Source organism: Lutra lutra, chromosome 2 (assembly GCF_902655055.1).
Source record: "Lutra lutra chromosome 2, mLutLut1.2, whole genome shotgun sequence".
NCBI classification, from domain to species: Eukaryota; Metazoa; Chordata; class Mammalia; order Carnivora; family Mustelidae; genus Lutra; species Lutra lutra.
In genome coordinates this window covers 145,008,462-145,024,751 of record NC_062279.1, presented here as the reverse complement: position 1 = coordinate 145,024,751, position 16,290 = coordinate 145,008,462, and the positions used below count along the sequence as shown (strand labels likewise).

General features: G+C 54.3%; 1 protein-coding gene across 1 annotated transcript in view; it reads right to left on the bottom strand.

Annotated features, from left to right (window-relative positions):
* Window positions 1-432: 432 nt before the first annotated feature.
* LOC125094316 (epididymis-specific alpha-mannosidase-like) overlaps window positions 433-16,290 on the bottom strand; it is a 32,010-nt gene continuing 16,152 nt past the window's right edge. The window contains exons 9-20 of the mRNA XM_047719941.1: window positions 16,100-16,290; window positions 15,055-15,185; window positions 14,537-14,708; window positions 12,668-12,942; window positions 8,776-8,967; window positions 7,848-8,100; window positions 6,618-6,728; window positions 6,348-6,540; window positions 4,606-4,743; window positions 3,038-3,150; window positions 2,099-2,219; window positions 433-700 (exon numbers count right to left, since the gene is read on the bottom strand). Coding sequence (XP_047575897.1) covers window positions 507-700; window positions 2,099-2,219; window positions 3,038-3,150; window positions 4,606-4,743; window positions 6,348-6,540; window positions 6,618-6,728; window positions 7,848-8,100; window positions 8,776-8,967; window positions 12,668-12,942; window positions 14,537-14,708; window positions 15,055-15,185; window positions 16,100-16,290 — 2,084 coding nt within the window. The 3' untranslated portion in view covers window positions 433-506. The remainder of the gene's footprint in view (window positions 701-2,098; window positions 2,220-3,037; window positions 3,151-4,605; window positions 4,744-6,347; window positions 6,541-6,617; window positions 6,729-7,847; window positions 8,101-8,775; window positions 8,968-12,667; window positions 12,943-14,536; window positions 14,709-15,054; window positions 15,186-16,099) is intronic.

The following is a 16,290-nucleotide window of genomic DNA, read 5'->3' as shown; positions in this document are numbered from 1 at the left end:
GTGAGAGCAGAAAGAAATACCCCAGCAGATTCTGTCCCCTGCTCTCAGCACCCCGCCTGTTGGGGCTCAGGCCTTGAGGCATCTGCTCTTCCCACAAAGCCCATGCTAGCCTGAGGGTCATCTTTCCACAGCCTTCCTGAATGGACCCCTATGCCCCCCATGGGTTCAGAAGTCCCCTTGTTCTGCCAGGGCCCTCATCCACACACATCATTAGGGACACAGTAGGCCTGCACGTCACACTGGTGACCTGGGCAAGAGGGGGTGAGGCCTGTGTGGCAGGTGCCTTTCCTGTCACTCTGAGTACTCCCCTCTGACTTATGGGAGCTTCCCGATGACTCCTGCATGGGCACGAGAAGTGTGAGTGTGCGTGCAGGCATCACCCTTGTGGGAGGATAGGAGAAGCCAGCTCTAGAGCCCCAGGAGAACATGCGAAACGCAATTTTTATTTAAAGCACAACAAAACCCCCAATCTGACCATTTTCTCCATTAGCTTATCGGGGGGGTCCTCACTCATCCTCCCATGCTGCTCTTCCTTGTCCTGAGTCCTGTTCCTCTTCCTGGGGCTCCTGGGGTTGCCCTGAGTTCACAGAGTCAGCCAAGGGCTCACTGCTACGAAAGTGGATGAAGAATGTCCGGATTTCCTTCGGGTAAATGGTGACCTTCATGCCTTGCAGGGATGTCGAGTGAGAGCTGGAGCTGCCTGGGGGAGCAGAGATGGTCTGTCCTTAGAACCACCTGCTTCCCCAGGGTGTTTCCACCCAGATTCCCCTCATACACCACACCCACCTACACTCTAATGTGGCTCTTTGATGAAGGCCCTTGGCTGACCCATCCCACAAGGACTCCCACTGCCATGGGCCCCTTGCATTTTGGCCATCTCATTAGTGAAATATGTAGGTGGTCCTGGCCATGCATGGTCTCATTTCCCATGGGGTGTAGCTCAATTCCTAGAGCTTTCTCACTGAGGCCACCTGGTGGGCCTGCACTTTATATTACTGGGTTCCACTAAATTCAATCTTGGGAAGGAAGCTTGTTCATCCATCCATCCATCCATCCATCCATCCATCCATTCATCCACTCACCCATCTATCAACCACCCATCCATTCATCTATCATCCAACAATCCATCCATCCATCCATTCATTCATCATCGATTCATCATCCTGCAGAAAGACACATCTACACCTCTACCTACCCATTCATCCATCCATCTACCCATCCATTCATCTATCATCTATACATCATTCATCATATATCTACCAATCCATCTATTCATTCATCAATCATCACCTATTCATCCACCCTTCCATCCATCCATCCACCCATCCATGATCCATTAGTGTATCCACAAATCCATCTTTCCTTTCACTCATACAAACACTCACACTTACACAAAGCCATTCATTCATCCACACAACCACCATCCATCCATCCATTGTCATCGATCCATCCATCCATCCATCCCATTCGATCATCTATCCATCATCAGTCTACAAATCCATCCACCCATCCACTTATCCACCTATCTATCCATCCTTCCATCCATCCATCCAACACCATCTATCTATTCCCAATGACTAAGTGTCCAGCTATGTAGAAAGCACTCAGCTGCATGCAGTGGACAGAGAAGACCCATGGGAAAGAGGAAAGAGGGGGAGAGAGGAATGGAGGAGGAGCCTGACCCAGCCCTGGACTCTGCCAAAGCTTGAGTAGGAGTGGGCCAGAGAGAAGGGGACAAGGGTGATCCAGGAAGAAGGAACAGCATGGGAAAGACTGGGGGGCATAAAGCTGTCTGTGGTTCCCAGGAGCTGATGGTGGTGTGTGCAGTGTGAGACACAGCATGTTAGATGTCAGGCCCCCTGGGATATGCCTGCCAGTTCAGGACTCACCCAGGGTGGTCTGCAGACACACACACACAGGCATGCACACACACACTGACCCATGGTAGATTCTGGACAGTACAGAATCAGAGAAGCTGAGTAGCCCACTCAAGGTCACACAGGCCATAAGGGATCTAAGCAGGATCTGGCCTGTTCCTGAGCCAGGCTGGGGGAGGGCTGGGATTCCCAGGCTCAGCCTGAACCAGAAGTTCTCAAACCTCTGCTGTGGGGACCATCCCGAGTCTTCCAGCTCCAGCGGCGCAGCGTGCTCACATCCCAGGTCCCTGTGAGTGAGCGCTCCTCCACTGCCGCCACAGACCCCAGCCCCTGCAGCACGACCTGAAGGACAGGAGCACAGGGAGGGTGAGCTATCACCAAGGCCCCAGATCAAAGCAAAAGCAAAGCAGGAGCAGGGGCGACACCCATGCTTGGGGCACAACACACCACCACATGAATTCTCCCAGCAAATCCCCCAGAGGGAGCCATGTGCCCATTTCACAGATGAGGACACTGAGGCCAGGACCAGCATGCTCTCCCAGGAACTGCACTGGATAAGCATACCCAGGGGAGGCAGGCACAGGAACTGCCTCCATTGTCCAGACCCCTCTCCCCAGTATGGCTCAGGGGGTGCCCCAGGCTGAGGCCAGGAGTAGTTATCCATCCCAAGAAAACAGGGACTCGGCCTCCTGTGTGAGGACAGAAGTAGGTGGCCCCTTCTGGCCTGACCAGGAAGGGATGGCTGGCCCAGAGGTGGAAGGTTTCTGGAGAAGCTTCCCTGAATTGACACAGGGAGAAAGCAATCAACAGTACCCCATTTGCTGCTCCCTTCCCACTTCTGCAAACCTATTTGCTTGTGAGGCTGTGCCTGCAGGTGACCACAAAGAATGAGCCAAAGAGAACAGCCAGCACGTCAGCGAGGCCGGCTGCGGGACACAGCGACACCAGAAGGGACCAGAGAAGGAGAAGCAGCAAGAATGCAGAGAGAGGAGGGCGGGATGCCCATGTGCCCCCACAGCACCCACTCCAGGTGAGCGAGAGCACCCCAGGCATCTCTGCTGAGGTCTTTGCCAGAGGGGGTTTCCACACTGGGGTTTGCCTGCTTGCTAGGGCTTCAGGCTATGGCCAGGGAGCCTGTCACAGGGTCTGAGGGCTCTTACCTCCAGGTTCACACTCACGGGCTGAGACAGGACCAGGTCCTCCTCCACCTCATGCAGGTGATGGAGTCGCAGCAGGACACGGCGGAGGTCTGCCTTGGCCTTCCTTCCATGGCCTTCAGGGACAGAAGGACCCCCATAAGTGCCAATCCTCTAGTCTGGGCCCAGCCCTAGACACCTGCCCTTCACTTCCTACCCTCAGCCTCCCCGGGAGGCACTGACACAGTCCCTGCTTGATATTACTGCTGCACACGGGTTATGAAAAATCCTTTCTACCTGTTCCGGGGAGTGGTTATGGATTGGAGCCCTAGGGTCAGGCAGGTCCTCTGTCTCCTGATGATGGTGGGGGTGGGGTGGAGTGAGGACATGCTGATGTCCAGGACGACACACCTGCTTCATAATGTGGCCCTGAGCTCAGGGAGATGGGGGTTGGGTCTCACTCCATCCCTGAGGCTTCCCTCACTCTGCCCCTCACTCCCTGCTCTCCATGGAGGAGGGACCTTCATTCAACAGGTCTGGGGCACCCCCAGGCCAGCCCCTTTCTCCTCCTATTTGGGAGCTAGCTGTCTATAGGAGACCTATTCTCTTGCATGTGGCCACACATACCAGTGGGAAGGGAACGCTCTGTTTATAGGGAGGCTCCCTGCCCAGCATCTTCTGTGATGGGGATTCCTGGTAATGGGGTTTAGTGCTAGAAAGCCACTTGGCTGCAGGCGTAAGCCATGGTCCCCAAGATCCACTTTATCAGATAAAAGTGTTATCTGGACTGTTGCCTCTTTATTTTCCTCCTCCTTAAATCTGCGGAATCATACTGAGCCATCCTTGGTGACTGGCAGGACCTATGTGGGGCTCTAGGGGACAAGAGGGTGCCTGAGGGGCAGCTAGCCCTGCCTTTGAGTGCTCACACTGGAAAGGGGAAGATAAGGTGTGGCTGGAGCTTTGGCAACAGGATGAGTCAGCTCATGGCAGGTGTCACCTCCACCAGGAAGCCCTCCATGATGCCCTGCTGGGGGTATAATGTGAACACTAACATCACTGGCTGGTTACTTGGCTGCTTCCCCCTCTAGTCAGAGAGCTCTGTGAATCTAGGGGCCTTGCCTACCTTGGTCACTGCACTACCCAGTGCCTGGCACAAAAGACATCTGTTCAGTGAATGAATGGAAGTTCTGGACAGTCAGGCTTCTTCGGTTCAGAGGACGAGTGGGACTGGCTGTTCAGGGTTCTAGGATGTATCCCTGAGGAGCAGGACTGCACTGAAGGCTGAGGGTCTGGCAGATGGTGGATGATGATTGGGAGCTGCTAGTAGGGTTAGCAGGGATCCATCAGAGAATGTGTGGACATATCCTGGGCTGGGGTCCATGTCCACAGTGTACCCTGCTTACTGAGTGACACTGGTCCCCCACAGCCTGTCTGTGGGTCTTGGCTTCCCCTTTGGGTAGAGAAGGGGATCAGGTGACCATGCAGAAGCAGGACAACTCTGAGAGGAGCCCACTTTGTCTGGTGATGGACGTGGGGCCAAGTCGCCATGGGGAAGGAGCCATGAGTCTGGCTCCCCTGGACACCTGCCTCACCTTTCTGGAGATTCTGCAGGTGCTCTGTGTGGTTGGAGCTGTAGTTCCAGCCTGGGATGCTGAGGATCTGAAGGTGAAGACCTGGGGGTAGGGTCACAGCTTCTTGCTGTTGGGGGTCTGGGAGATTCTGGGCAATCGCTGCAGGGTAGACACACAGAGCCAGGACAAGCATTGGGGCCAAGCTCCTCCTCCTGGCAGTGAGAGCTCTGCACACCATGTGCCCTTGTTTAGGCAATCTGGCTCCTGCCCATGTGCATCCCACAAGGAGGACAGCCTGAAGCACCTGCTGGTCCCAGTGCCTCAGGCATCCCCTTTCCTGCCTTTGCCCATGGACATCCTTCCACCTGGATGCCTTTCCTCCCACCTGTCCAGGGGCTCAGATCACAGAGTCTAACAGCTGGAAGGACCCTGAATCTCTAGTCCAGCCATTTCAAAGTACAGATGGGGAGTCTACCACCCACAGGGGTGATGGGGCTTGTTCCAGACCCCAGGGCAGTTTCGTGAAGAGCCCTGATTTCAATGCAAGCTGTGGGATGCCAGCTCTTCTCTTGTTTTGTCATTTATGGCCCCCCTGCTCAGAAGGCACCTCAGCCCCCTCCTCCTTCCAGGAAAAGCCCTTTCAGCTCTGGGCTCCAGCTGGGGCACCACTTCCTTGCAGTCCCCAGGCCACAGTGATTGGTCCAAGCTCAAACCACAAATTCCTCTCTGCACCAGTCAGAAGCTTTCCCTGGAACTGTTGTACTTAAGCCTGGGACGATTGTGCTCATTTCTTTTGCTGAGGTTGGGAGAGAGGAAGTAGGACAGAGAATATCAAGCAGGCCCCTCTACAGTCCAGGGGCCTAATGCAGGGCTTGATCCCATAAGCCAGAGATCATGAACCGAACTGAAATCAGGGGTTGGCTGCCTACCAACTGATTCACCCAGCGGACTCTAGGTGTTTCATTCGTTTAATGATGTTCCAAAAGTACCATCTCTAAACATGATCATTATTTATTTTCCCCATTTTTAATTATTTTCATACAGGTACAGCATGTTTTAAGTCAGTAGTGGTCTGAGTGGAGGGAATTCATTAGCTTTGCAGATCAGACCATGGACAGGAATCTCCCTCACCTGGTGACAGCCTACCCAGAAGTCAAATAAAACAAATATTCTAATGTTGATCTTCTAGGGTATGAAGACATATATTGGCTCCCTCTGAATATGTCATATTCAGAAAGAAAAAGAGGGTCACCTGGGTGGCTCAGTGTGTTAAAGTCTCTGCCTTCGGCTCAGGTCATGATCCCAGGGTCCTGGGATGGAGACCCATGTCAGGCTCTCTGCTCTGCAGAGAGCCTGCTTCCCTCTCTCTCTCTGCCTGACTCCCTGCCTACTTGTGATCTCTTTGTCTGTCAAATAAATAAATAAAATCTTTTTTAAAAGAAAGAAAGAAAGAAAGAAAGAAGGAAAGAAAGAAAGAAAGAAGGAGAAAGAAAGAAAAAAGGACATCAGAGCAAAAATGAAGGAAACTCAGGGAAAAGGTAGAAGGTGGAATGGGTGTGTCTCAGAAATGCTCCCACCACCTATATGAGCTTAAGTGAACCCTGAACCTCTTTGCCCAAGTTTGCCTACACCTTATATGAGGACTTTGGATCAGAGACACTGAGCTTCCTTCTGCCCAACGTTGTCCAGATCAGGGGTGGTCCACACCCCTCCCCAGGTCTACCCAGCCAGGTGGGCTCATTCTGGTATGAGCAGTCCCTTACCATTCAGCTCTCTTAACAGCACTACGGGTCTGTGCTGCAGTGCCAGCCCACTCCTCTGGCGCAGGCCTGCGGTAAGCTGCCGGGGTCCTAGCAGGAGCCAGAGCACGGGGTGGACAACAGAGGTGTCATCCAGTGTGAGGTCATAATCCAGAGCCCAGTCAAAGTTGTTCCTCAGCCGGCGATGGAGCATGACCTGCAGGGGAAAGCTGTCTGACAGGCCCCCCTCCCACCTGCTTCTACCCTGGGTGGCCAGGAGGGCCCACTTCATACCTCCACCTGGCCATTCCCTTGGCTGGAGACGCCGTGTGCCTGCTCGGACAGCAGGACCAGCCTGCTTTGGCTGTCCTCAATGAAGGCAGACTGAACCATGGGGTAGTAATTCTGTGCACACAAACATGGCCAGACTGGCTGTCAGGGCAAAGTACGGGCAGGACTGCTGGTCAAGGTCCCCCTCGGGCCACCCCTGCCTGTCCCCCACACGGGCACAGCAACTCCTCAGGGTGCAGCAGGAAGACTATGGTAGAGGCTCTGACCACAGAGCCCAACAGACTGTCATTCACATACAGATTCACTGCTTCCTGCCCATCTGAGCTGGGAACTGAGTTTCCTCATTGGGACCTCAATTTCCCCACCCATACAACAGGCTCACGACCCAATGTGCACATTCCTATGCGAGTGATGAGGGGATGCGTGGGGCTCATGTGCTATGGATGCAGGGCCAAGGGTTACTACAGAGACAAAGGACTGAGTCTGGTCTGGGACAGCAGCCACATTCCCCATGCTCTGTGCTCTGCTGGAGCAAATGGCCTGGAAGGACCCAAAAGGACGGTCAGGAGCCCCTGCACAGCACGGGAGAGTGAGCAAACAGGGAAGAAGGGACCAGAACTCACAAGCAGAGTAGGGTGGGGACATAGCCCGCTGGGTCCCCCGGGTGGAGTAAGGACTAATGATTACTGGGGTCACAGGAGAACCCCAGCGCGGGCTTCACCTCGATTGTTCCCGCTGAACCTCCCAGCCCTGGGGACCGAGGTTATTCCTTCCACCGGGGCAGTGGGGAGCCAACCCACTTGCCCAGGGTCACAGAGCTGCAGCCCTGGGATAGGGTAGCTGATGTGTGGCTTTGGGCCATGCTCATCACTTTGAACAAGCTGCCAGGTAGTGTCTCTGCCACAGCACCTGGCGGGGGTCAGGCCCTCTAAGCCTTTGACAAGCATCAGCTCAGAAATCTCAGAACGACTCCCCCAAGGAGTCGTTCTGAGATTTCTCATCTACACAAAGGAAACCGAGGCACAGACAGGGAAAGGGACGGCCCAGTGTCTGTGGTGGCACCAGATTTAAGACACCAGGGGAGACCCAAGACAGGGTCCTCCACCCCCAGCAGCACAGGTAGGCAAGGGGTTCACAGGTGGTGCTGGAACGGGCTTCCTACTCTGGCCTTCTGGAAAAGGGCCATCAGGGCCACCCCATGGGCACAGGTCCAGCAGGCATCCTAGGGCCTACCCGAGCGATGCTGTTGGTCGCGTGTTCCCGGAAGACTCTCCGCTGCATCTGGAAACCATTGCTGTCTGAGTAGAGGATTTGCCGGTTGTGGAGACTGGTGCTGGTCCTCAGGATGGCCTCACGGTTCAGCTCCAAGGGGCCCACCCGGTACTCCTGCTCGATGCGATGGCAGAGCAGCTCCCCACCATGGCCAACCGGCACGTGGGCGAGCCGGGAGTAGATGGCATATGTGTGATTCTGGTCTCTCTCCTTCCTGGAGGAGAATTGGGAATCAGTGGGTCAGGCTCTGGGAACTCTGCAGGCATCCCTCCCTCCTCCTTCCCCCTTCATCCGTCCCTCCTTCCCTCCTTCCCTTCCTCACTCCCTCCCCATTTGTCTTCTTCTCTTCTTTCCTTCTTCCCTCTCTTCCTTCTCCCTTCCTTCCTGTTTCCATGACCCCTTCTCTCCCTCCCTCCTTGCAGTCAGGCATAGTCAGGAGCCATCCTGGGCAATATAATGGGAAGAGCCTAGTCTCTGATAATACAGATCTTGAGGGGGCTGACCTGGATGGCTTAGTTCTGTGCTGTCACATGACTTCTTGTGTAAGTCATTATCCTTGCGGGTTCCTGGACCAACTCTGACCTTGGACACCCCCCACAAGGTACAGCATGTGCAATGGGGCCAGGATACCCCAGTCCAGAGCAATCACGTCTGCATCAAGATCCCATTGAGAAGAAGCTGGTATAAGGAACACACATGGACCCTGACTCCCTCCAAGAACGAGCTGGTGTCAGGGACATACATGGACCCTGACTCCCTCTGAAAACGAGCTGGTATCAGGCACGTGCATGGACCCTGACTCCATAGGAGAATGAGCTGGTGTCAGGAACACACATGGACCCTAACTCCCTTGTACCCAACCAAGTGCACCAAGGGAGCCCCAGCGCACCTGTAGAAGAACTGCCGGATCTCCGTCATGAGCTTTCCTGCCACAATCTTCATCCCCACACTTTTCCATGGGCGCTTTGCACTCTCAGTGGGTGTAAACACAAAGTTATCAGATATAGGGCCATATTTCAAATTACCGTTGACATGGTACTCCATGAACTCCTGGGTCACCTGCACTGTGCTGTTACTCTCTCTGCAGGGACAGGAAAGGGAAAGCAGTATTCTCTTCATGCACATGTGTCCTGAGCATTGTCCTTGTCATCTGGGCGCTGGTGAACAGCCTTCTATGCAGACACCCACCTCCATAAGAAGCAGAGTAAAGAGACCTCAGCAGAACCTCGATGACAGTCACGAGGCCGCTCGGTGACACCTATGCACGTGGTTCAGATAACGTCCATGAGACACCTTCTCCCCTGAGCCAAGTGGCCTTAGATCCTTCCATGTGCTGGGGGGACCCCACACAGGAGGGCGACAGAGGCTGTATAACAGGACCCCGAGAGCATAAGAGGGTATTGAAGCCGCCCAGAGGGAATGTCCCCTGGAGGTGGTGCCTGGTCATCAGGCAGCCAGCAGGGCCACCCCACACCTTTCAGAGGGACCCCCAAGGAGCACAAGCAAGGACTTCATCATGCGGACCCCCAGGCATCCAGATGTGAGGAGCCAGCACTTCACTCACTTCACCACCTCCTCCTGACTCCTGAGGGCAGGGAATATGAACCTACCTCACTCCCGAGGCCCGCGAGGCTGGAGGCCCTAATCCCTGGCACAGGACCTCATATCTGGGAAGAGCCCAAGCCAGGACTCAGGTTCTGTTTCAACCGCATGATCTGGGCTCATTCCATTTGGTTCAGATACTGGGGTTGGGACGGAGGGTGGGGGAAGAATGGGCAGAAACTCAGAGCCCTGTAGACACATGGATAGTGTAGACACGTGTATGGACTGTACCTCTGTGTGTTGTCAAGGCACAGCCACGTACTGGGATCGGGGCGTGGGGCTGCGGGTACAGAACATAAAGAAGTGTCCCTTCCACACCCATTTGGGGGATTTCTGTGCCATTGTGTTGGGCATGGATGGGAAGACAGGGGATCATCTGAGAAGAGCCCCTCTGGCCCCTCTGAAGAGGCCAGAAAAGGTCCTGCTCACTAGTCTGGCCCAAACCCTTTCCCTTCTGGCTGCAGGCTGCCCACATCCCACTCCCTGCATCAGCTCCGCTGGGTGTTATCAGGGAGAGAATGGAGGAATAAAACATGCTTCACCTGCGGTGGGAATAACACAGAGCCTGAGGGGGGACAAGGCGCTCATGCCCATGGCAGCATGGACGGTCCTTGGACACACGATGCTAGGGGGAAGGAGCCAACCTCACAGGGCTGCATGGAGTTCATCCCCTGGTATGAAATGTCCAATTTAGACAAATCCAGAGATAGAGAAGGGTCAGAGGGGCCATGACTGTGGCGATGCTCACATGGGCTTTGAGTGTCCTAACCCCACAGACGGGGAACATTTCCATGGCTGAGGTGCTTGGTCAGCGAATTCTATCCACGGTGTTGTCCTGTGACAAAGAAGGTCTCTCCACCCAACCTGCCCTGGGGTGGTCTCTGCACATGGTGGCTGCCCCCTTGGGCCCTGCACAGGAGGGTCCTGCCATGGAACAGCTGTCCCCTCATCTGTGCCCATGAATTCTCTGGCCCTTCCAGTCCTCAGGCCCGGCTCCAGGTGCCTCCTGCCCACCAAGACTCCTCTGAGCCACTGCCCTCCATTTCTACAGCTCCTTCTCTCTGTGACCAGTGGTCAGGCACTGGGCCATTGATTTACCCCAGAGGGGATTTCAGGGACCCATAAGTAGCACCCAGTTCTCACCCAGCCAAAAGGAACAGAGACAGGGGTGAAGGGATGGTCAGCAGGCCAAGAGTGTACTACTGGACATGCTGAGTAAAAGGTCATGGCTGAGGATGAGGCCTTCATGAATTGCACACAGTGAAGGCGAGGTGGGGCTGGCCCAGCAAGGGCTATCTAGTTGGGGCGTCATGCCTGACTGGACAAGCATCTCAAGCCTGGGGACTCTGCTCTGACCAGGGAGGCTCAGAAGTTGCCTGGCCTGGCCCAGGTTCTACTGCTCTCCCCCTCCTCCCCTCCCCACCCAAGCTGGCTGCAGTCAGCTCCTTCTACCTTCCACACCCTCTCCAGGAGATCTTTAGAATGATGAAGGACACAGCTCTGATGGGGTCCCCCTGCGGGGAACTTCCTAGTGCTGTAGGCTCTAGAGCTGTGCACAGATGCCCTCAGGGTGATCGCCAGGTACCACTCACCTCACACCCATACTCCTCTCTCCTTTCTCTTTCCTTCCCTCACTTTCTGCCAGCTACTCCTCCCAGACTTCCTATTCCTCCTGCATTTCCAATCCTGTTGGGAGGTCACATCAGGAAATGTAGTTGGGGTAGAATGACTACTATCTGGGTTGTGGCCTGGGGATGCACAGGGCTGCCCCCAAAACACTTGGGATGCTTTTTCCTGGGGGTCACATGCTTTCTCTGCTGTCAACAACTAGTTGCTGAATGAATGGATGTGTGGATGGATGGTTTGATGGATGTGTGGATGGTTGGATGGATGGATGGTTGGATGGATAAATGGATGGATGGGAAGATAAACAGATAGGGATAGATCAAATGATAATTGGATAGATATATGTGTGTAGGCATGAATGAGTGGGTGAGTAGGTCAATATATGGATAGATTGGAGGGTATGTGGATGGATGGATAGATGGATGTGTGGTTGGATATGTAGGCAGGTAGATATATGAATGGATGGAAGGTGAGGGTATGGATGGGTGGGTGGTTGAGTGGTTGGGTAAATATATAGATGACTGTGAGTATAATGGATGGATGAAAGGATGGGTAGTTGGGTGTATGGATGGATGGAGGAAGGATGGATCTGAGGGTGTGAGAAGGTAGCTTATGGGTGGTTGGGTGCTTTGGTGTGTGGATATAAAATGATACTTGTGGGAGTTAGTGGATGGATGGGTGGTTGGTTAGTTGAATAAATGGATGAACAATAAGGATAGTGTATGGAAAGATGGATGGATGGATGGATGGATGGATGGATGGATGGATGGATGGATGTTAGAGTGAGGTGATGGATGGATGGGTGGATGGGTGGATAGAAGGTTAAAGAAGAAGGTTAGTGGGTGTATGGATAGATGGATGGAATGATGGATGGATGGATGCATGGATGAATATATAGACACGTGGGAAAATAGTGGATAGATGGAAGGATTGGTGGTTGGATGAGTGTATGTATGGAGGATGGATGGATGAGAAGGTGTATGAAAGTGGTAGATGGGTCACGGCATGGGTGGTTTGATGTGTGGATACATGGATGGTTGTGGGGGTGGTTGGGTTGTTGGATACATGGATGAACAAGAAGGATAGTGGTTGGGTGGATGGATGGGTGGGGGATGGATGGATGGGTGGGGGGATGGATGGATGATTAGATGGATGAGTAGATGGATGGGTGGATGGAAGGGTGAGTGGATGGATGGGTATAAAATGGGTAAGTAGATGGATGCATAAGTGGTTATTGGGTGGGTGGGTACATGGATGGTTATATGTTTCTCTGAATTTAAGATAGTGAGTAAAGTGAATATTATATGTTCTCTTTGAGTGAGGTTTCACATCCACTTTGTGGATCAACAGTCCTGGAATGATAAAATTCATGCAGGGTTTTCCTGTAGTGGTCTAGTTTCACAGTTGCAGAAATAAGGCTGGTAACACAGGAAGGGCCTTCACCACCTTCTGATGATTCCCCTAGCAGGTGAGTACACAGGCAGGTGGGGGAATGATAAGCCCAGGTCTCAGCACACACTTCTGTCTCAGAGTCAGCAATGGCTGTGCCTCACCTCTCCAAGATGCTGTGCATGAGGTTAGTGTCCACGTCCAGGAACACAGTGTAACAGTCATTCTCCACAGAAATTAGGTGCCTACCCCCTGGACCGGCATGTGTCTTTGGCTTGCGGGCAAAGCTGGAGGTTTTAGCCAGACTGGCACCCAACTGCTTGGTGTCTTCTTGAATCCTCTGGGCACGCCTGATACTGTAGTGTCGGTAACTGAGGCCTGGGATTGTGGTCAGCACATGCAAGTCATAAGCAGTTTGCCTCTCTTTTGATTCCTGGACCTGCAAGGCCAAGAGAAGAAAACAAAATGGTGAGTATCAGGGCAGGAGGACCCTCAGTGTCCTCACTCTACTGTGACTTGCACACCTCCTGGATGGGGTGCTCACTACCCTCGGACAGCAGGGTCTTTCCATCAATGGACTGTGCTGAGTTCCCTTCAGGCATTCTCCCTGTTCACAAGGACCCTGTCCCAGCCCCCACCTTCCTCCCCGGCCTCCCTCACTCCTCAGATTCCAGCACCAGACACTGCCCTCACTTCCGAGCACCCCTGCTGTTTCTTACCTCGGAACCTTTGCTCATGCTATTCCCCATCCCTGGAGAGCCTTCTCTCTGAAGTCCCTTATTTCACACCCTCCAATTTCCCCAGGGGATGTTTTTCTGTTCACCCCACCATCTTTCCCACCCCCTGTCACCTGACATCCGAGGGGGAGGGATGGAGAAGGACACTGGGCACACTCAGCCAAGTCCTTCACTCTCCAGGGGAAGAATGCAGCATCTGAGCCCCCATGGGAAGCTCAGGAGCCCTATCAGCAACCCCAGGATGGCAGCACACACCATCCCACCCAGGCTTTGTGAGACATACATACCCTGTCCCTGCCCCCCCTTCCAGCTCTGCCAATCTTCCTCCTTGGAGCACAACCATCTGTCACATTCCACACATTCTTATTTGGTTTCCTGCCTGTTCCCCAGGGTGAGAATATGAGTCCTCTGTGCACAGGGACTTCATGGGCTTGGTTATTAAGGAAGCCTGGAACCTAGGCCAGAACCTGACACACAGTAGGACTCCAAAATACTTGTTGAGTGCATTTACTCAGAGTGGTGTTGTGTGTGGGTGAAGAAGGGGGTGCTAGGGGTTGGGTCTGCTGAAACCAACACCATCCCATCTCTCTGCCCAGGTCAGATGAACTCCTTCTCCTCCTGCATCAACTAAGGTCCACAACCCTCGCTCCCCAGGTCATCACTCCACACCACACATGTCCTTTAAGTGTCTGACCCACCCATTCCCCATGGTGGTGCTGCTGTCTAGGACCAGAATGTGCCTCTGGGAGTGTTTGCTGAGTGGCTGATGTCAGCACCTCCTGCATGTCCGCAGGGAAACCCTGGCACTGGGGGACAGGCAGGGTCCCTCGGCCCCTCAGCTGGCTCCAGGCAGTAGAAGGAAATGAGGGCAGACCACACACTGGTGTCTGGGTGTGCAGACATAGGCACCTGGGCCAGCCTAGAGCATCAGCACCTCCACAAGTCTGAAGACTCCTGAGGGCCTTTCCACAGAAAGTGGAGGTTTACATGAGAACATAAATATGCCCCATGTCGAGGGCGTGAGGAGAAGCCTCCCAACCAGGTCAGGCTACCCAGGAGACCCTCCAGGGAAGAGACAGTGCTGGGACTTCTGGACACTTCAGATGCTCACAGACCAGTGAGAGTCCCCTTGTGGATCCCACTGACCTTACTGGATAAGGGTCCCAAAAGGTGTCCTCTAAGTGTGGCCCCCATGGTCATGTGTTCATGTGAACTGCTCCCACTTCGGGAAGTGCCGTACTGGAACAGGTGTCAGTAGCAGCAAGTGTGCCCCTCTGCACACCCTCAGGGCCATACCTGTGCAGCCACCAGCTGGCCGGACTCATCTGTGATGCTGACCCGTGAGAAGCCCACAGTCAGGGTAACAAGGGTGGTGACCGTCCAGGCCAGGGGGTTGTAGACCACGGCAACGTATCCCCTAGCTTCTGAGTCTGCACACAGAGAACCGCCCTTACGTGCTGCCACTGGACTCACCCAACACACCTGAGGGCCCCTGGCTACATGGGAAACTGAGGCAGGAGAGACATGTTCCTGCAGAGCTGCCAGGGCAGCTGACTATAGGACCAGTGGGTTAGTGCACTCCTATACCCAGCAGGCCCCGTACTCTGCTCAGGGCTCTGTGTCCTGTCCCCAGGAAGGGGAAAGTGGAAGGGATTACACAAGGTTCAGGGCTGCACAAGGGATGTGGTTACAGAGTCTGAGGCTCCGGTTGTTCTAGTCCTCTCTGTGACCCCCAGCTCTCTGCTCAGAAGGGTTCTGAGCCCCTTCCCAAGACATGCAGCGCCATCCCACAGGGACCTCACTTACCTGAGTACGCCGGGGTCCTGTCCTGGACAATGGAGGCCATCAGTTCGTGCACACCCTGCATCCCTGACCTCAGATTCTTCACATACATGTCTCTCACCTTGGGGGTCTCAGTCCCAGTGATGGCATGATGGTGCTGCACCTGCGTCCCAACCAGAGTAGGGGAAACTCTGGATCGGGCCTCCCTCTGCAGACCACCTCCTGGGGGCTGGCATTCCTTTCCCTCTCACCAGGTGCTAGTGGAGCAGATGAGTGTCCCTACCACATTCCAGACTAGGAAACTGAAGCCCCAAGACTGACGACCTTATAGAAACCCACTGAGTCCCCTAGCTTGGGCAGAAAACAGACATCTGCAAGGGACCTACCCCAGCTTCATCTCTGCTGTGCAGTCTGCCTGTGAGTGCCACTGGGATGCTCCAGGCACCCTCCATTCTCTGTACTGAAGTGGGTGTGGGATGAGCTTGTCTTCCTCAAAGGGAGACTGAGGCCCCACCAGCTAAAGCCACGGATCTCACCCATGTCAATGGACTCAAGTCTATCCATTCCACCCCCAACACAGTGGCACGTTCTGTCAGTTTTCCCATCTGTACAGTGGGGACACATGGAGACAGAGTGTTGGGAACAACTTGCTGTGGGGCAGCCACCGTGCCAAGCAGCTCATGTACATTCTCACATTCAGTTGCCCCAGCATCCTGGGGTGGGCATGAGCTTCTCAGCGTACAGGGAGGGAATTAGGGCTCAGAGAGGAAAGTCCTGAGCCTCAGGACACACAGTGGAGCGGGACTGAATCCATGCAGGACTGTAGAACACTAATGCTGCCTCTCTTTGCCCTTTGCCCTCTGGGTAAATTTGGCTAAAGCTTACTGAAGCCACGAGCTGAAGGCTGTCGGAGCCTGGTTCTAGCCTTGGCCCAGGGTCCACCTGCACCTGTCATGGTACCACAGGCCACCTCGGTGTTCTCTTCTGAAACGTGGACCTTTAGTGACCAGGGACTGGGGAAGTGCACTAACCAGAAGGTTTCCAACCTGATCGTGTTGCTGAGAGGGGTGCCGTTACCTCAGAGACAGCCCAGCGGAGCTGCTGGAGCTGCTTCAGGGCCCAGTCCAGGTCCAGGTGCTGGTGGGGAACCGGCCACACAGAGCGTGTGAACATGGACTCCCCAGCATGCAACAGAGCGCTGGCTCGCCTGGCCAGCCCCTTGAGCCTGCTGCGGGATGAGTAGAAGCCAGTCCAGGCCTGATGTGGAC